General features: G+C 41.3%; 1 protein-coding gene across 1 annotated transcript in view; it reads right to left on the minus strand.

Annotated features, from left to right (window-relative positions):
- Positions 1–1,094: 1,094 nt before the first annotated feature.
- The window catches only part of LOC139721631 (uncharacterized), a 32,470-nt gene continuing 11,926 nt past the window's right edge, over positions 1,095–21,638 (minus strand). The window contains exons 8-23 of the mRNA XM_071632962.1: positions 20,701–20,766; positions 20,015–20,088; positions 19,473–19,573; positions 11,857–12,051; positions 10,542–10,761; positions 9,911–10,009; positions 8,783–8,956; positions 7,812–7,922; positions 6,641–6,814; positions 6,048–6,146; positions 5,020–5,300; positions 4,182–4,478; positions 3,571–3,627; positions 2,930–2,978; positions 1,801–1,977; positions 1,095–1,256 (exon numbers count right to left, since the gene is read on the minus strand). Coding sequence (XP_071489063.1) covers positions 1,095–1,256; positions 1,801–1,977; positions 2,930–2,978; positions 3,571–3,627; positions 4,182–4,478; positions 5,020–5,300; positions 6,048–6,146; positions 6,641–6,814; positions 7,812–7,922; positions 8,783–8,956; positions 9,911–10,009; positions 10,542–10,761; positions 11,857–12,051; positions 19,473–19,573; positions 20,015–20,088; positions 20,701–20,766 — 2,336 coding nt within the window. The remainder of the gene's footprint in view (positions 1,257–1,800; positions 1,978–2,929; positions 2,979–3,570; positions 3,628–4,181; positions 4,479–5,019; positions 5,301–6,047; positions 6,147–6,640; positions 6,815–7,811; positions 7,923–8,782; positions 8,957–9,910; positions 10,010–10,541; positions 10,762–11,856; positions 12,052–19,472; positions 19,574–20,014; positions 20,089–20,700; positions 20,767–21,638) is intronic.

Genomic DNA, 21,638 nt, shown 5'->3' on the forward strand with positions numbered 1-21,638 from the left:
AGTAAGAAACATGAGGTATCATTGTTGTGTTTCATAGATTTCATCTCCAAACCAATTTCATTTCAAACCTCAACATGTTTACATGAGTGTATTTCTATTTCTTTTTCTTTTTCTAAACAGCAATTGAGTATGAAGTGTAATGATTTGGTGCATTTCTTTGGTCTCTGTATTATAAACCAGACAGAATGGACAAAGAATAAATCTTTGTCATGGATGGGGTCATAATTTTGATGATGATTTGATTCCCAATTGAAGGGATTCTGACAATATCACTGAACACATGTCCATCTGTTGACACACAAAATAATGCAGGCACACTTAACTCTCTTCAGAAGATATATATACAGATATAAGAAACTTTGTCCTCTACAACTTCTTCCGGGGTGTACATTTGGCAAAAGTTGCTTATATACATTGCTCACCACAAAGTCCTCGTAGGATTATATTGAGTTGCACTGGTGTTCCAAGGTCATTATTTCTGTATCGATCCTTCAATGAAATCAACGCAATGTTGCATAATACATGCATCAACAATCTGCTTACCAACTTCAAACTCTCATTACAACAAAACAATCTTTGTTTTTGCTTGTTTTTTTGCCAGTACCACAGTTCTTTGTTTTCCTATTTTCTGCTCAGATTTTTGCAGTTGTATCTGACAAGATCCATTCTGTTAGTTCCCCTCAGGTGTTTGTCATGAATTCCTACTGTTTCTGTCAATCAAACATACAATGCTCTTGCAGAAAGTACACCGATTATTATGACATCACAACTGAAATCAGAGAAAAAGAAATGAATTTGGTATTCAGGAGAACTGGTACACAGATTCCAAGCATCATCAGATTCACAAGTCATGCCCAAGAGCTACGTCTACTCATTCTTCAAATTGTCAAGCTTTGTGGAGTGCGTCGCTATTAAAATACCTTTTGCCAGATGAACTTCAGTTTCCTCTTACCCACCACATCTTAGTTGCTCATGTTCCATCGTTTCTGTAATGCCTAATTAGCAGCACTAATGACCTTGGCTTGTGCAGTGCTGGACAGCAGTAGCAGCACACAGCTGGCAAGATCACTTTTTTTGTCTAGCACAGATGAAAGTTAGATGTTCCTCTGAGCAAGCGGTGTCTTGTTCTCCTTCCCGTGGCTGAAGGCAGTGGACGGGTCAAACTTCCTGCGTCCTTCCGCTCTGTCCAACTTGTCCTTCAACTGGCGGATGGAACGGGTCTGCTTGGTGGTCTCCTCTCGTAGCTTGGCAACCTCCTGCATCACAGGACATGGGAGAGATGGGAACAGTGTATGGAGTTGTCATTATCTTCATTGTCATTATCACAGCATCTTCTATGATAGACAACCCTAGGATATCATCACTGACATCAATTAAATGTAATTTTATCATCATTCTTATTATCGATCCTATGATTGAAGCTATCGGCAATGTAGATATCATCGCTATCACCATCATCATCACCATATCATCATTACTATAACGAATACCATCGACATCATTATTATACTGTCATTATCATCACCACTACTACCATAACCCTTTACATTATCATCATTGGGATGACCAATCATTATTACCAGTGCAATCATCAACACTTTCTTATGGGAATTATGATGGTGCTGCAAACATTTAAGTGACTTTGAATTTGAATGTCAATATTGATATGAAAATATAATGCCTGCTATGTACAATACATTTTGCATAGACTAGTGTGTTTTAGGGCAACTCTCAAAACAATGTTGCTTGATAACTGATTAGGTTAGAGTGACAGAGGGATTGGTCCAAGAGTGTCTCTACCTTTTTGAGGTCGATGTTCTCCTCCTTAATCTTCATGATGTGGTGGATCTTCTGCTTCTGGTTCTGGTGGCCGAGGAGCTTGGCGTAGTCCCGGCTCAGCTTGCTGACCTCGCTCTCGGCCGCATCGTTGCGGCTGAGCAGCAGTCTCCGCTCGGCCTCAAACTGGTCTAGCTGATCCTGGTTGTACAGAAGGGGATGGGGGTCAAGGGCAAAACATAGTTCTCAGAAGGGCTTGAAATTAATCTATTACTACTATTACTATTACTATTATTTATAGTGCGCTTTTCCCACAAGGCCCAAAGCGCTTACAATCAATTCAAAACATGTACGACAGTATGTATAATTGGATAAATGTTATATATACAGCTACGAACTAGTTGCTACTGAAAAGATGTGTTTTCAAGGCTTTTTTGAACACACTGACTGATGGAGACTGTCTAACGGTAAGTGGTAAATTGTTCCAGTGCTTTGAAGCAGACACAGTAAATGTCCTATCACCGGCTAAGGTGCGAGTAACAGAGTATGTGAGACGAAGCGGATCACTAGATGACTTCAAATTTCTAGTAGGTGTATATAAAGTCAAACAGGCGTCTAAATATTTCGGGATCTCCCACCATTTGGAATTTGGTTGCAATACATCGACGGGGTCTACCTAGAAACTTGTCTAGCTGACGCAATTTACCAGGATGATGAGTTGTTACGTATTTTGAGAACAAACGAGTAAAATGATTTCGATTGTATGCATACGACTCTTATTCATGGAGAGTCCGCCCATTCAGTCGTGGGCAGGTGAAACATCACATGATGACAGATCATGCCCTAGCAATCATATTTACCAACAAGCTGCATGCGAGTCACTCTCACACAGAGAATCAATGGATACTGCTATGGCCCGATTTGTTGATTATCAGTCATAAAACATCACACAGCAACCATGATAGCATATGTTCTGAAATTGCAATACTGTATGTCGATATACTGTTCTGGCTAATATTTCACATTTTCATCATTACCCAATTGAAATTGAAATTGAAAATGCTGACAATGATATATTACAATACAATGAGAAAATATAATGATTTGACAGTAGAATATGACGGTTTACTAGGAAGTAAATCTACAAACTTACCTGAAAAGGAGCTATCTTTTCCATGAGTTCCTCAAACCTTGTCTTCCAGCTGAAAAATATGTTAAACAAACATGAGTCATAAGTAAAACAAGCCATGGAATTGAGCTGCAGACATTCAATAGCAGTGGTCATATGTACTCAAAGCTATTTGGAAGAAAACAAGGTGTTACCAAACTGTTCCATTTCCATTAATCTTGTGTCCCCAAGCAATGGCCAATGGAACTATCACTAATAAACTCACTTCTTAGTTTCATAAATTACCCACACCCTGCAAAAAATCCTACCTTACTGATAGCTACTGGTACTCAATCTAAGAGTTTCATACAAAATGCAGATATGACATTTTAACAAAACAAGCTCATTGCTTATTACTATAAAGCACCCTCTTTAATTCTGCTCAATGAAGAAGGAAATAAGGTGTGAATACTTGTGACAAGGTGTACAATGAAAAGTTGAAATGCCCTAAAACTCTTAGGCTACTCAATTAACAATATTCAAGGAAAGCAAAGGTTTCTGTTGGTGGGGCAAGAGGAGTGGGGAGATGGTATAGAGGGTTGGGAATTACTATAAATGAAAAGCCTTAGAGGTAATAATATCTCACTGCAGAGAACAGTTGGGTAGAATAGTTTGAAGTTCATTACCTCTCAGCGTCGTCCTTCAGCATTAGCAGCGTCTCCTCATCAACGCACTGGTGATTGCTGAAAGATTAGAATCATTGACAAAACATACAATCACTATTTGTCATACCAACAGAAAAAGGACTGTCATAAACACAGAATATTTTGTTGTTTTAACATTTGTAAGCATTTTGTGCTATGTAAATCCATTAAAAACAGAAATGCGCTAAATGTTTTCACTTCACTTCTTTTCACTTCTTCAGTAACTGTCAAATGACTTTAAAGATATGAACACCTAAACAATCTCTATCATTAATTGAAATATATTACTTCTCTTATAACATATTTTACTCTGTATATTCCTATGCATATTACTATGTATATTAGAAGGTAAAAGGGCATATCCAAAATGCATATATGTTAAGGCAGTAATGATTTTACTGCATCCTCTGCATAAGTTGTTACAGAAACAGAATAATTATTAAGCAATATGTGAACAGAGAAACAGTTGCAAATTACCTCCTGTAAAACTTTGCTGTTTTAACAAATACTGTCTAGAGATGATAGCTAAGATGTATTTGAGGAGAAGATTGGCAAACAGAGCTACAGCTACTGCACACTCATTTCCGACTCACTCTGCATTTTCCTGCAACTTGAAGGCCCTCTCCTCCAGTTCCTGGATCCGTTCCTCCAGCCGGGCCCGCATCTGGCCCACCTTGGCCTCGTGGTCCTCCCGGGTCCGGTCCAGCTCAGCCTCTTTCTGGGAGAGCCTGGTCTGGGTGTCCACCAGGCGGCGGCCAAACTCCTGTCGCTGGTGCAGACACGCCTCCTCCAGATCTTGCTTGAGGGCCGCCCACTCCGTCTCGCAACTCTGGAGCCGCTCCCTCAAGGCAGCGCTCTCCTTTTTGGCTGAGGCGGCATCACATTCGAGCCTGCTTGGACGGGAAATATTGATGGCAATTGGAGAATAAGAAGTGTGGGGGACATATATAGTAATAATTTTTCTTTCAAAAGAGAAATAGAAGCAGTTATTGATAGGTCATGAACTTATATTGTGAGCATTACACATATTCTGAAGTAGCTAATCATACGAACATATGAGGCTCTGAAAACATTTGTCTTTAATTGACTTAATATGATCAAAGTGTAAGCAGCAACATATCCCAGCTTATCTCTCAAAGAACAGGAAAGACTTAATAAAAATGTGAAACAAAATGATTCAAACTTGTATCAAAACAATCTAACTCCAACTGCTTCAATTCCTATCAGCTATCAGATAATTTCCAACCAACCAAACATTCCATAATGCAAACTTTGCCTGAAACATGCATCAAACAAGATAGATATATTGTACGTGGACATACATTGTACAAGAATGTGTGTGCAAGAATGTGTAGCAATAGATTTGCATGTAAAAAAAAAAAATGGTGGAAATATACTGCATTTATAATTCAAACCATTCACACTGCACACCTGTTTATCTGCTGCTGGCCTGCCAGCAAGTCAGCACTCAGCTTCTTCTTGGCTGCTTCCATAAGCTCCACCTGCCGGGTTAGACTCTCCTTGCCCTTCTCGCTGTCCTTCAGCCTCTGGCGGAGACTATCAGCCACCTCCCTCTGCTCCTCTACACTTGCCTCAACAGTCTTTTTCTCAGATTGTGCCAGTGCAAGGGCCTGCTCTGCACTGCTCTGTCTGCTCTCGGAGACTTTCAGGGCTGCCTGGAGTCTATCTTTTTCTAGCTTGATGTCCTCCACCTTGGGTGGATTGAAAAAAAAGGGGGGGTGATGCAACTTTTATGTGAGCTCAAGGAGAGTGGCATCAAATGATTAACGAAGTCCTATTCAATCTGATCATCAGCAGCTTTATCAACTTACTTGTTCATCAACAAGGATATAAGAGAAGCGTCTTCCACATTACATAGATATTATCTCAGCAGTAGTTGATTAATAAAGAAATATAAGCTTATGAGGCATATGCAGGTCATATACTGACTGTTTAGAACTTCATAGCCTTTAGTTTTGCATGATACAGATGATCTGTACTTATGATTTGATTGATTTGCAATACTAATTCTTTGTATATTGTGTATGTATGTGTAATATGATTACATAAACATCTTTCAAAGTCCATATGACCTTTGACAGTTTCCTCAAAAAAAAAAAAAAAAATTATCTGTGAGTGCTGTTACAAATACAAATGCATTCACATATTTGCCCTCATTTATATGCTGTAAAAGTGGAAGCTATCACGTACTCATTGCTTTTTAATCTGGGCCAACTTTAGTAAACTTTGAAGTTCACAATAAAACATGAGATAGTGATTTTGCAGATGAGAGTACTGCGTGTGTTACTCTTTTAACAATGTCTCAGCTGAGTGCACATTCCCACGTTGTGCAATATTCCACGTTTACAGCACTGATATATTTCTTACAGAGCACTAAGTCCTCGTGTATGGTAATTAGGGGTAGAGTGAAGCAGGGCGTATCGCAAGCTATTACTCACAGTTCCCTCCTGCTGGCTGATCCTGCTCTCAATGCTGCTCAAATCCTCAAGGTCTGCAGTCAACTCTCTCAGCTGTGTCTCCAGGCTCTCAACTTTCTCCTGAAAACAGACAGACAAATACCCAAGCAGAAAAAGGTTAAGATGATATCAAGGCATTTATTAATGTACATCAAATTGTCTTGTCCTTCTTCTATAAAAGGAAAACATTCAGACAAAACCACCATCGGATTTGGTTTCATTTCACACAAATCAAAAGTACATATATGTCTACATCTAAAAGGACAAAATGCAAGACAACCTTTACTCTCATGATGGATTACCCCGTTGAACTAGCAGAAGTTAGATAGCAGAAGATAGTTGGATGGATGCTGGATGGATGGATGGATGAATGACAGAATGAAAGAGTGAATAGAATAGTGAATGAATAAATTATATTAATTACTGGATGAATAACTGCATAACTCACCAAATAAACAAAAAGAAATAAAGAAATATAAAAACAAATCTGAACTGTATGCAACGGGTACCAATGTCATCAACTCAATGCCAGCATTAGTGACATACATCAAACATCAAACCAGAATGCTTTGTACCTGCTCTCTGCTAAGCTCCGTCTGCAGTGTCTTCTTGTCCAGGTCAAAAGTCCGCCTGTCACTCTCCCTGGTTGCTTCAGAGTCCCTGAGAGCTTGCTGCGTCTTCACCTTCTCCTCTGAGAGTGTGTCACACTTTGTCTGCAATTTGTCCTTCTCTGATTGCATGGCTTCAATCTATGTACCAAACATGGATGAAAAATGATCAGGGAGATATACTGTATAAGCTGTTATTTTCGCAAATTTCATGAATCACAGTTGGGCCGCGAATTCAAGAACATGTGAAAATGTACCTATGGGCTAGGGTAATAGTGCATTTACAATAGCTTCATTGTCAATACACGAAAACAACATCTCGCGAAAATGTCTGCCACCTCGTCATTCGCGAAAATATCTGTACGCGAAAATAACAGCTTATACAGTAATAGACATGAAATAAGACATATCTGTCTATCAACTACATTTTATTATTTGTCAAAATATAACCACTCATTAACTGAATTTCAAACTTTCATTTGATCCCCTTTATGAAAAATGGAATTTAGCGATATTTTTTTTGTGAATAACCAAATGGAGAGCTGCTTGACACGTACATTGTACATAGTTGTCAATTTGTCTTACTCTCTAAACTCTAACAGGCCATAATTTTTTTGTTTCTTTATTCTTTATCCCAAAATTTCACTGATCTGTTCCTCTGGATGTTCTGTTTTCATATAAAAGGATTGTAATATCAGGATGGCATTTACCTTTTAAGAACCTAATATCTTAAAGTTCGTGTGTCTCTTTTGTGACCCTGAAAATCAAATTCCTTTCATAAGCTGTTATATTGTAGAGATAAGTAATTGAGACCTTTCCTCGGAATAATGAAGGTGGAAACATTGTTATGATGGAGTGGGAAACAAAATTAAAAAAATAGATTTCCAGTGACTTTATTTACACCCTAAACAAATTTCAAGCATTAATCTAAGTACAAAAAGGGAGTGTACTTTCCAGTGACATTGATTTAGTTTTCCAATACTTGGAAAAAAAAAAATCTGAGGTGTATTACTGTAAGATTTTATACATGATGCTGGGAGACAATGTTCTTCAGCCATGCAAAATTTTGTGATATTTGCAAAAGGGATATAAGACCTTTACAGGATCATTAAACCTTTTGTCTCCCACTGGGCCTCACCTGATCCTCCTGTCTCTTCAGCTTGTCATTCAGACCACAGACTTCCTCCATCTCATCCTCCATCTCACGGCCAAGTTCCTCCAGCTGCCTCTGCAGGTAGTCCACCTGTTCCTGTGGGACAAAAAGAGATAAAAGAGGTGGTTGATCCATCCATAATCTACCATCATTACTGTAAAAGCTGTTATTTTTGCAGACAGATACTTTCGCAAATGAGGAGGTCACAAACTTTTTTTGCGAGATGTTGTTGTCAGGATTGACACTAAGGCTATTGTAAAACTAAATGCAAATGCCTGTTGTTTGCAATATTTGTGTGTGCAGCCCAACAGTGATTCGTGAAATTCGCAAATATTACACCCTCAGGAAAACAGCTTTTTACGGTATTAGTATTTCAAATAACATTGGATAACTGAAGCTTTACTCACCAGAATTAAAAAGAATCTATGGAGATGCTAAATTAAATGCTGTTTGTCAATTTTATGTCCATTGATACTTTTATGAAAAACACAAACATGTATCAAGTACCATAGTTGTCAAAAAGTTACAGATCACAGTCTCTTTGCGGGGCATCATAAGGGTGTCTCAAAGAGAAATAGAATCACCTGCTGCTAAAATGACAGCATATGATACAGAACTATCATCACATTAAAGTTGTGTTACCATTGTCAAATTTTCCTTGTAGAGTAGACTCTTTTGTCTCTCAGCAGCAAAAGAAAATTAAGGAAAAAGCAAAGAATGTGTTTATCTGTCATCTGCCATTGACAAACAATTGGGTATTTCAAGTTGGAATTGCGGCTTTCTGTGGTGAGATTAATTTGATGTGAATGATCAGATTCTGAAAATGATGAAGCCTATAAACTTTGCATAGCAACACACACAAACACACACACACACATAAATGAAAGCAAGAATCCCTCTGCTAGATAAAACATGACAAACTACAAACACTCCCATTTTAGAGACAAAGCACTGACCTTCTCAACACTGAGGGCAGCAGACAGCTGTGTCTTCTCCGTCTGAAAGAGGAGCTGTTGCTCATGGTGGCGTTGCTCCAGGGTTCTGGTCTCTTCCTCCGCCTCATGCTTCTCTCTCTCCAGCTCCTCTAAACGCTCCATTAGCTCCAGGCGAGTTGCTCTCATCTCACCCCACTGCAGCGGCCCAGGGATGGGGAAGGGGAAAGATTCAGTTATATACATTCACAACTATTGGCCCAGGACCAAAGCACTTTAGTTGGGCATGGTAAGAACTTGACTATGATGATCATGCAACTTGCAGATATTCTCATTGTTTCATCAGCTTTCAAAACAGTCTGAATGACACTTAATAGGGTGGTTTCTATAGATTTCACAGTATAAGGACAGCGATTGAAAGTAATTAACAGACCAAAGAATTAAGGAACAAGAATTGTTAAAGGGACTGTACAGTACTGGTTGAGGTGGGGATTCATGTTTTGCACATTCCTAAGAGAGATAATGAGAAACCTCTTATGAAATATGAAAGAGCATGTAATTCTAAGAAGGGTTCAACATCTATTTGATGAAAATTGGTTTTCAAATAGCTGAGATATCCCAAAAAGTGATAATAATAAAAGGCGACATGCCACAACTTTATTAGGATCTCTTTGTTTCACCTTGTTTTTGGATATCTCAGCCATTTCAAAACCGATTTTCATCAAATAAACTTTTGATACCCCCATGGAATTGCATGCTCTTTGACATCTCATAGAGTGGTTTCTGAATATCTTGCAAAACATTAAAAGCTAAATCCTCACCTCAACCAGAACTGTACACACCCTTTAAGCACTGTAATAATAACTATGATTATCACCATTCTCAACACTGTTATTATATCATTATCACCACCTCCACAATGAACATCATCATTACAATCTCGTCATTATGATTTAATTATCTCTGCACGCATATTGACAACACGCTTCGTGCCATGGCTGCATACATATTGCTTCTAACCTTAAGAATGTGTACTGAGAAAAATTACAGAAAAGGGAGAATATTGACATGGGGAGAAGACAATATAACACTTGGATGGAGGGAAGGGAAAAGAGAGAGAGAGGGAGGGATACATGTGATGACAATTCTCACATTCTCTTCCTGTGTCTTCACTCTTTGTTCAATCCGTTCCATCTCCTCCTTGTCCTTCTTCAAATCATCCACCTGTTGCTGCAGCAAGTCGGACTGTTCCTGCACACATAAATAAATGTGGAATCCATTCAAAGCATGTTTATTTTCTTCATCTTTTTTAAAGTCTTGATCAGGAAGAAAACTAACAGATTTCAAATAAAAAAGGATGACAAACTCTTCACAAATACATCGCTGAATAAGTGTGATGGAATTACAGATGTCAGATTATTTTTTTAATCATTTTAAGTTGTTTCCATGCAGGTCTCCTGCAATTAGCCTAAAATCTCTGGGTAAGCCTCTTTTTTTTTTCCACTGGGAAAATGTGGCCTTGTTTTAGCCCTCCTAATTGAGCCCTGCTAACTGCTTCTCTATGAAAATTTTCGTACATACACAGCTAGCTTGTTGACTAAGTGAACATGGGATAAGTTGTTTTTTTGTTTTTTTTAGACAAATATATTCAACTACGTACCATGATCTCAGACGGATCAGACTTTACTGATGTAGAGGGTAGATTTCATTTTTTGCTTTTTTTGAGTCATATAGTATTGATTCTCTGATCGACAAAGGAATTTTGAAAAGTAAAAATGTCTACCTTCTCCATGTTGTAGGCGTGGATGAGATCTTTGTTCTGGATCTGCAGCGCCTCACACTCTGCTGCCCTCTGTTGGCTAATGGCTTCGGCCGCAGCCAGCTGGGTCTTGTGGGTGTCCCCCTCCCAGGCCAGGTCTGCCTCAGTCTGGGCCAGGATTGCCTCAAGGGACTGGTACTTGTCACTCATCTGCCGCAGACTCTCTGTGGTACTAGACTCGGTCCTGTGACAAAGATTGAATTAAAGAAAGGACAACTTTAAATGCAGGATCATGCATTTACAAATGTGTACCAGTATGCAAAGTTCAAAGGAGGTTGGTTAGTTGTGGCTAAAAAGGCCTCCCAACATCATCACATTGATTTAAGATAACAAGTCAATGTGTTTAGGAGAAGGTATTCCTGGACTTGTACATCTGGAAGATATGCTCTAAAGGGGAGTGATATCCAAATATATTTGTGGGAATAAGTGAATGCAGTGCAATATATTCAGAACACAAAAGTGAAGTTTCACAAATATCAGACAATAAATTCGAAAGTTTTAAATCTTGTCAAGATTTTTTATGGCAACAGCTTGTGACATCACCACTGGACAACCATCTGAAGAACATATAAAAAGAATTCAACAAATTTTCATTCTTTAAGCATTATGAAAGATCACTTGACCTACCTTTTTCAGAAAGCAGGGGAATGATATTACCCTTAAAGGGACATTCCAGACGATTTTCATAATTTCACATCATGTAGTACATAAATCGACAACTCCATGTATAGCTTTATGGAATTTATTGTGGTTCTTGAGCAGAGAAACAATACTTTGAAAAACCTTAAACAAATTACACTGAACAAGGATGATGACATAGGAGGTTCACATATTTCAGAAATGTAGCAGTGTAACTTCATTACAATACCGCTTGCTTGCAAGTTCACCTGTGTATAATCTATGCATGCCTTCTACTTTTGTTCTGCTTCCTTGAGCCCCAACTCATGCATTCTTATGGTGACTCTGCCAAGTCATCATCCTTGCTCATTGCAATTTGTTCTAAATTTTGAAAATATGCTTATTCTTCTTCCCAATTATCACAAATTCTGAAACTCTGTCCTCAGTATAACTAATTTATAACTGTTCAAATGTAAAAATCAGAAAATCATCCGGAGGTCTCCTTTAACATATGCCAATGACAAGCCATGATAAAGTACTTATCATAAAGAATGAAATTTTTGTGGAATTGTCTTCATTTTGAGCTATTGAGAGTTAAAGCTTCTGTTTGAAATCATTACCAGAAGCCAGGCCATCCTACAGGTACAATATTGTATCTGACCTTTCCAGTTCTGCCTTGACATTCTCCGCCTCTTTCTCGGCCTCTTTTCTCTTCTCAGCCTCCTCCTCGTGCTTCTCCAGGGTGGCCGACAGCTCCCCTTCTAGTCTGGACAGCTGCTCCTTGAGGGCCGATTCCTGTTCCCTGAGGGTGGCAGTGCTGGCCTCAGCCTGAGCTAGCCCTTCACTCAGCTGAGTTCTGGCAAAATTGAAGCACAGAAAAATAGGAGTTTGTGACTTATTTTAGTGTAGTTTTTTTTTTTTTTTTCAGCTGGAAATTATGCTTTCAGACTCATACATGATATAGAAACAACGATTACGAAAGAAATGTTCTGCTTATTTGTGTACGATGCCTGTAAGTAAAACATACTTTGCACAAAGACCACAGGATGCTGACAGAAACTGACAATAAGTAGTCCTCCCTCCAGCTGTCCCTATCAGAACATATCCAGTTAGTTGTTTTCACACATGGGATTTTAGCCAGCTGTGTATGATGTCAATCTCCAGGTCATACATCCATGTAGCTCTCTGATTGTTTTCTAAACATCTACAGAAGAATTATTCTGATGTCTGACTTGAAAGAGAGACAATTTCTTTGAATCCTTAAATCAATTTTAGGCAATGATGCCCTCGGGCTCATGTTTACCCCAAACTAAGAGATGGGGACAATGCATACTCCGCCAGTTAAGGTGTTGTTGAGTTGATATGCAATAGCGCCATCTATGATAATAAGCAGTATAACTGTGACTTGTACCACTACCATGGTTCGTTGAATAAATGCTCCTCCAAGTATCAACAAACTAACGTTGTGTTTCTCCTTAATTGCGTGGTGGCAGCGCTGGAATACTACCCACAGCCTAAGTTAAATCTTGCCCATCACAGGAAGAAATTCTGCTGAAATAAAACAGCCAAGTCCACCGTAAACGTAAGTTTTTACTTAGGACTTCAATAGCAACTAGTTTGTTTGTACGGTACAGTCCCACACACCCACAATGGCGTGTGCTACGGCCAAAGTGCCAAAGCAATGGTGCTTGGGTAAAATAGAAACCATCACCTCGTTTGAGAGTTGGAGACAGAATCTCCTGTACACCCTAAATCTCGACCAGCACTTTGCACCCTTCCTAGGCGAGTCAGTGACATGGTCCAAAAAGACCAAGACAAATCCTAATCGGGGCTTTGTTGATGACACTAGCTCTGTCCCCACAGATTCTCGCAAAACAGCTCAGCAAAAGGCTGTCATGCTTGATTTAATGCTAGGACAGATTGCCAATTTCTGTCCTGTGATTGCGAGGAACTGTATAGTCCGCAGTTCCACTTCCCTCAATGACATTTGGTCGAAAATTCGTCTCCATTACGGTTTTCAGTCTACCGGTGCCCATTTTCTTGATTTTTCTAACATCAAGTTGGAAAGTGATGAACGGCCAGAGGACTTGTACCAAAGGATACTTGCCTTTGTAGAGGACAACCTGCTGACCTCAGGTGGAGGTATTACTCACCATGGCGATACCATTACAGAAGACGAAGAGCTCACTCCAACTATCGAAAATTTCATAGTGTTGCATTGGCTCCAATTGCTTCATCCTGATCTCCCCCAGCTAGTCAAACAGCGGTACGGCACAGAGCTCCGCTCACGTACCCTTGCTTCTCTTAAGCCTGAAATATCTCAGGCTCTCACTAGTCTCCTTGAGTCAGTTGAGTGTTCTAGGGCCATGCGTGCCGCTGCCCTTCCTCCGCGCAATCGCAATCAATCTAACCCTAGGCGCGCTCAACCACAATCTCGTGTTCGACCTCGCGCTAAGCCTGCTAGGTCATGCCCCCTCTGTCTCCAGGCTGGCCGCCCCAGCAATCACTTTCTTAGTGTATGCCCCTACCTCCCAGAATCTGATAGGCAGTACATGGCTAAAGCCCGCCAGGTTGCTAAGATTTTTGATAGTGATGAGATGCTTGCGGATGACATTGAACCCCAGGACACTCAGGTTGACCCAGATGCGGTGTCTGGGCCAGACTCCAGAGACTCCCCTGCTACACTCCGTGTTCAGGTGCGTCAGTCTCCTTACTTTGACGCTTTTTACAATCATCATGTTGTTCGTGTCACTGTTGACAGCGGTGCAACTGGGAACATGATGCGGGCCTCTACAGCACATGCACTAGGATGTATTGTGGCTCCCACATCCCAGTCTGCCCACCAAGCCGATGGATCATCCCCCTTGGAGGTCGTTGGTGAAACCCGTCTCACGTTGTCTCGTGATAGTCATGTTTTCCATTTTGAGGGCTTGGTTGTGGAGAATTTGGATGTTGAGGTCCTTGCTGGGACCCCATTTATGGAGCGCAATGATGTGGCTATTCGACCAGCTAAGCGGCAGATATCATTGGATGATGGCACTGTGTACTCCTATGGTTCCACTGGGAAGTCAAAAGTTGGCCATGCTGTTAGGCGTGCCCACGTTCTCCGAGCTCCTTCTAAAACCATGACTCTCTGGCCAGGAGAATTCCTTGAGCTTGCCTTGCCTCCCCAGTTTGCAGATGAGGAGACCTTTGTGTTAGAGCCTCGCACAGACTCTCCTCCTACTCCCTCCCTCCCAGAATTTTTCCCGGTTCCCCAGGTGGTCCCGAGTATCGCTGGTAAGATCCGCATTCCCAATCTGTCTGAGGCGCCCTGTATTATTCGGCGCAATTCGCATTTGTGTCAGGTCAGCCCCATGTGTATGGAGGATACAGGTCTGTCTACCCCACCCATCACAGGTCGGCTTGCAGCGCCCCCCACCCCGCCCCGTGGGGAAGGCTCCTCTGCCCAGTCTGCTGAATCAGTGATTCTCGATCCAGATGGGATTCTCCCAGCACAGACTAGGCATGCTTTCCAGGCACTTCATGCCAAGTGTGACAGTGTGTTTAGCTCCTCTTACATGGGTTATAACGGTGCTTCTGGACCATTCCAGGCTGTTGTGAACATGGGCCCAGTCCAACCACCTCAACGCAAAGGGCGGCTCCCCTTGTATTCCCATGACAAGCTTGTCGAGTTGCAGGATAAATTTGATGACCTGGAGAAACTTGGTGTTTTTGCTCGTCCAGAGGATATTGGTGTCACTGTTGAATATGTCAACCCATCCTTCTTGGTCAAGAAACCCAATGGCGGTCACCGGCTAGTCACAGCCTTTGCTGATGTAGGTCGTTATTCCAAGCCTCAGCCCTCGGTGCTCCCTGATGTTGATTCTACATTGCGTAAAGTTGGTCAGTGGAAGTACATTGTTGCATCAGACCTTGCCAGTGCATTCTATCAGATACCCCTTTCAAAGGAGTCCATGAAATACTGTGGTGTTGCTACACCCTTCCGAGGTATCCGGGTATACACCCGTTGTGCCATGGGTATGCCAGGCTCTGAGACTGCCTTGGAGGAAATGATGTGTCGCGTGCTTGGAGACTTGTTGGTTGAAGGCGTTGTTGTCAAGTTGGCAGATGATCTGTACTGTGGTGCCGACACACCACAATCCTTGCTGCAGAACTGGTCGCGGGTACTGCAGGCCCTAGCTGCCAATGGCCTTCACCTGTCCCCGACCAAGACTACTGTCTGTCCCAGGACTACAACTATCCTAGGGTGGATCTGGTCTGAAGGAACCCTCCGTGCAAGTCCACACAGGATGACAACATTGTCAACCTGCTCCCCTCCTACTACGGTGAAGGGCATGAGATCGTTTATTGGCGCGTACAAGATGCTTGCTCGTGTGCTCCCCAGCTGTGCTTCGTACGTGAGCCCCCTTGACGATTCTATTGCTGGCCTAAAGTCTCAAGACCGCATCCACTGGACAGATGAGTTGCATGGTGCATTCACCAAGGCTCAGTCCGCCATTCAGTCTTCACGGACTATCACTCTGCCACGCCCCTCTGACCAGTTGTGGATTGTCACAGATGGGTCAGTCAAGAAACATGGCCTCGGTGCCACCATGTATGTGACAAGAGATAAGAAACCCCTTGTGGCTGGTTTTTTTAGTGCTAAGCTGCATGGCCGCCAAGTCACCTGGCTCCCCTGTGAGGTGGAGGCATTGTCCATCGCCACTGCCACCAAGCATTTCAGCCCGTTCATTATTCAGTCACATCACCCTGTCTGTATCCTTACTGACAGCAAACCATGTGTTCAGGCCTATGAAAAGCTGTGCCGTGGAGAATTTTCTGCTAGTCCCAGAGTCTCTACATTCCTAACAACTGTGAGTAGGTACCAGGTATCCATTCGCCATCTAGCTGGCTCTGCGAATGTACCAGCTGATTTTGCCAGTAGGAATGCTCCTCCATGTCAAGAGCCCAAGTGTCAGATTTGCTCTTTCATTGCTCAGTTGGAGGGCGCCACTGTTCACCGCAATACCATAGACGAAGTTCTGTCTGGACGTACACGCATGCCATTCACATCCCGCAATGCGTGGGCACGGATTCAATCTGAATGCGCAGACCTCCGTCGTACACATGCCCATCTCAAGCAGGGTACCCGCCCTTCAAAGAAATTGACGGATATTCGCGATGTGAAGCGTTACCTACAGGTCGCTACCATTGCTAGTGACGGCCTCCTTGTTGTCCAGCAAGAACGCGCGTTCCAGCCACGGCAAGAGCGTATTGTAGTTCCCCGCAGGGTGCTTCCTGGCATCCTCACTGCCCTCCATCTCCAACTGAGTCACCCTACCCCACACCAGCTCAAACAAGTGGTGTCTCGGTATTTCTACGCCTTGGACCTTGATGCTGCCATTCAGCAGGTAAGCCTAGGTTGCCACTGCTGTCTCTCACTTCGGAATGTGCCTCATGCTGCCACACCCCAATCCACAAGTGATCCGCCATGTGTGGTTGGTGTATCATTTGCAGCAGATGTCATCAAGCGTGCACGACAGCTCATATTCGTCATCAGAGAGACAGTGACATCGTATACCTCATGCATGCTGATCCCGGATGAACGTGCTGGCTCCCTCCGCAATGCTCTACTCCATTTGTGCCCACCTTTACGACCGCTAGAGGGCCCTCTTGCTGTAGTGCGCACAGATCCAGCCCCGGGCTTTGCAGCCCTCCGGAATGATGAGTTGCTTCGTAGACAGGGGATTACCCTCGAACTTGGTCAACCCACAAACGTCAACAAGAACCCTGTCGCTGAAAAAGCAGTACGGGAACTGGAAGACGAACTACTCCGTGATGATCCACATGGTGGCCCAGTTACCCCCCTTGCCCTTGCTTTTGCTACAAATCGCCTCAACAGTCGGCTCCGTGGTAATGGCCTATCTGCTCGGGAGCTTTGGACTCAACGTGATCAGTTCACAAGTGAACAGATCCCTATCAAAGACCAAGATATCATCATGACTCAACACAACCGACGTCGTGCTAATCATGCTCCAAGTGTCAAGTCAAAGGCACCCACACGACCGCCCCCTTCACCAGACATCACCATTCACGTTGGTGATCTTGTCTATCTCCGCACGGCTCGCTCCAAGATGCATTCCCGACCCCGCTACCTCGTTTGTAGTGTTGAGGATGAGTGGTGCAACGTTCGCAGGTTCGTCGGTAACCAACTTCGGTCCACATCTTACCGTGTGCGCCGTTCTGACTGTCTGAAGGTTCCGTCCGATGTCCCCACTTTACCTTCTCGGTCCCCTGAATCTGATGGTGATGATGTGAGCGACCTACCCAGTGTTGATGCAACAGATCAAGCGAGGCCCCCGCCACATCCTCCTGAGGTTTCTACAGTAGCGGATGATCACATGCCCCCTCTGCATCCCAGTGCTATCACTTCGGTGCAACCTGACCTCCGGCCACCGGAGCCCCCCGATATCCCACATGAATTGTCTACCCCACACGATGAACCTATACCCCCACCAGCTCCTCCAGACAATTGTCAGACACCTGGTGTGCCCTCACCTAGCCGACGATATCCCCATCGCAGCCGACATGCCCCGCCTTACCTCTCCGATTATGTTCTCGAATAGATCAGTGCCTCGAGGCCCCCCCCCCCGCCCGGTTTTGTTCGTCAATGACATACAATGTAGTCTGAACTTTGTTGTTTTACACTATCATGTGACAACCCATGTACAGTTTGCGTAGTAACTAGTGCCTGGTGCTCATTCGATCCCCCAGCTAGTAATTTTTTTCAAGGACTGTAATTTTTGATAAAACATTTGATGTTATGTTTCACATGTACTATATACAATGTACATTCATTCTTTTGTTGTTTAATAGGTCATCCTGATGATATGTGCTAGCTACAGGCATATTTTTGTTCTATGGGGAAACTCTTTATATCAAGGTCCTCCAAGGAAGGAGACTTCTTTTTATTTGTTTTATTAGGTTGTCTGACATCATGCAGATTATGTGTGTTAGCTACTGGCATACAGGGGAAATCTTTATGATAAGGTCCTTGGGACCAAGCTGTTTTGTTTGTTATCAGATATTGTACGATGCTAGTCAAGGCGAATTGTGCTATTGTTCCCAAGTGCTGTATAGTACGATTTTAACAGTCAGTTTATATTGTATCTTATACAGAGTATAATGTTTCACACATGTCTTTTATAATTGTTCATGCATCCCCCTTTTTCTAATCACATGCCTTCTTTATTAGATACACGTATGTCGGTATATTTTTAGTCTGTCACCTCAGTTTCTCCCATTCCTATGGTGCCAGCTTTATTTCTCTTTCAATTATGATTAATCCACTTTATATTCATGTTTGCCCGATGCGATCAGATGTCTTATCAATATTGTCAAGGTTTGGAATTTTTTTTGGTTGCACTAGTAGGTGATGTCACAGATAACAAAAACAAAAACAATGATTTGTTTTGTTTTGAGATTTTGTTTATAATAATTGTTTGAGCAGCAGTAGTAAGGTATATTTGTATATGAAAGTTGATACAATGTAGTTTTTATGATACCGAGAAATGGCTATTTGTGCAGTGTGATGCTTGCAAAACATATTGTTCCCATGTTGAAGATTGTAAGCAGTTATTTCTTAAGATACAAGGTGTGATATTGGTTTTTTGTTACCCTACATGTAAGTCATTTATGAACATAGGTACATGTATATGTGTGTTGATTTATGATGTTAATTGGAGAAAGTATAGTGTAAAAGTTTTGTTTATTTGTTAGGTGACTTAAACATATATTTTATAGGATTTTCATATTGTGTTTGCTCTCATGTCACTATAAGTTTGTACTGTGAAGTTAGGTAAGTGTTGCGGTATGTAAAACTGTTAATTTTTGTATAATTGCTGCAAGGAGGAAAGAAGTGATTACGCCAGTTAAGGTGTTGTTGAATTGATATGCAATAGCGCCATCTATGATAATAAGCAGTATAACTGTGACTTGTACCACTACCATGGTTCGTTGAATAAATGCTCCTCCAAGTATCAACAAACTAACGTTGTGTTTCTCCTTAATTGCGCTCTTTCAGGGATATATAACTAGTATCCCGTCTGATACGGCCCCTGGCAGGAAAATATTCTATGCAGGCCAGTCACAGGAAAGAATTACGAGGCATCCTCACTTTATAGGGCAACAAGCATATTGTGCAACATCCCAAACTTACATGTACTTGCCCCAATGGGGGCAAGCAGAATTCTGAATTGTGTGTAGAGACCAGTCATGTATTTGACAGAGACTCACTTTTCTTGTTCTAGGGTTGAAACGACAGCCATTGAAGTGTGGAGCCTGGACTCTGCATCAGACAAGTTGTGTCTCAGCGACTCCTCCACCTTTTCACAAGCCTGGGGTTGCACGTACATCAAACAAGAAGTATTATTCATGAATCCACTCATGGAATGTCAGTGCATGACTGGTATTTAACTTAACAAAAAAACAAAAATATAAAAACTTATGCACAAGCATGACCAAGGAAGTGAATATCAAGTCATATTTGTTCAAGATAAAACATGCTACATTTATGAATTCACTCATAACATGGAAGTACATAGCACTTAATGAAAAACAAACACTACATAATGCACGTGTATAGCTCGCAAGGGAACTGAGCACACTACACAATTGTTTTGGCCTTATTCAAGTGTTTTTTTTTTCATAGTATGTCTGCTCTGCATAACAAGCTGCAAATCAACTGATACATTTCTGAGAAGAAAAAAAAAACTACACAAACAGCAAAAATTTAAACATTTTATTTCTGACCATGAAGGGAGTAAGTATGAAATTACCTGACATTGATCTTCAAGCTGACCAACATTTTCTTGCAATTGTCTGTTTTCTTTTCTGAGACAGTCAACCAGTTCTGTGGAACATATCAATACAGAAATAATATCAAAACATGTCTGTGTCAAGTGTGCAATTGTACTATAAAGATATATATCACCACATATATGTCTCAATTCATATAAAATCGGTTGTAATAATCTTCAAGTCTGAAGGATGCAGGACTATCAAAAGAAGAAGACTACCAAAAGAAGAAAAAGCCAAATTACATAGATGTCATAAAAGAGTCTGCATCTTATGTGAAATTCTATCAAATGTAATGGGCATAAATCCCTTGTTTTCATAGAGATGGCACTAGCTAAGTTTGTAGTGATCCATCAAAATTGCAAAATAGTCGCAAAAGCCTGAGAGCTGAGTCAGCCTCACACACTTTCGCTATACTCTGAATGAAAACAATTAAGAACAAAATGCCAGATAGGTCTCTTTACACATGACTGTTTAGGACCTCATTGCGTAATATGCCTCAGCTGGAAAAACAAAAATGATAAAATGCAAGTTTCAAATAAAAGCTTCTGAGCAAATACTGATCATTTGTTGTGATTTCTTACTTTTGGGGATCATCTGAACCAGTAAAATATTTAAAAATTGTTATACCAAACCTAAGGGTGGTTATACCATAATTAATACTCACCTTGCAGCTGTCTGATTTCATCCTCAATGCTATCGCCATGCTTCCTGATTTCCTCATTAGTTTGCTCTGTAGGGTGTGAGAGCATCATACCATTCAGTGTGTATAACATTTAGTCTGTATAAGTACATTCAATACTCCTCTTCTTCATACACATCTATCAAGCATAATCTCACAAACAAACAACAAACATAATACTAGTAATCCATCTTTTTCTTTACTTGGAAAATAGATCACACGTCAAGATAAATGTTGATGTGTCCAACAACAAACCATTATTGGGGAAAACCTAAACCAGCCGAGACATTACCATGGAATTAAACAGAAAATTTGCATACAAGCATGGATATATTCATGGCGTTCAGTAGCTGCATGTGTTTCAGACCAACTTCCAAGGTAAATTCAACAAACACATAATATAATCCAGAAGACGACATGTTTGTTGTTGTTTAAACTAAATCAGTTTGATTGCCAATAGGATCAAGAATGATTTGCATGTATGTGAATTGGTCACTCTGTCACAGTAAGTGAAATGAGAAAAGGTACTTTACTTTGGGGTTTTTAGGTCATGTACAAGTTCCGCATAGCTTGTAACACGGCAACAAACTAGTCATTATCCTCACATACTGTGGTAACAATTCTACTCTTCAAATAGCTTTGTGAAAATATGCCTCTATATAAAATTGGAAAGCACTGAAGGGACATAAGATTCATCAATAGAATCCATCAAGTGCACAATTAACAGTGCCTTTTAGGCTGATGAAACTCACCTTTCAAAGGTACCTGATAAATATTTCCTGACTACCATCTAATCTAGCAGTCGAGTTCTCCTCTCATTTTTGCATCTGTAATCTTGTCCTGTATCCACTAGTCTTTTGGATCTTTTTTCTTTGATGATTTCAGATTAATTGATACATGTCATGCTCCATTTCAATATTGGG

The sequence above is a fragment of the Diadema antillarum genome, unplaced genomic scaffold, assembly GCF_040938485.1.
Source record: "Diadema antillarum isolate AM-2024a unplaced genomic scaffold, OU_Dant_1.0 scf00000146, whole genome shotgun sequence".
In the NCBI taxonomy this organism is placed as follows: Eukaryota; Metazoa; Echinodermata; class Echinoidea; order Diadematoida; family Diadematidae; genus Diadema; species Diadema antillarum.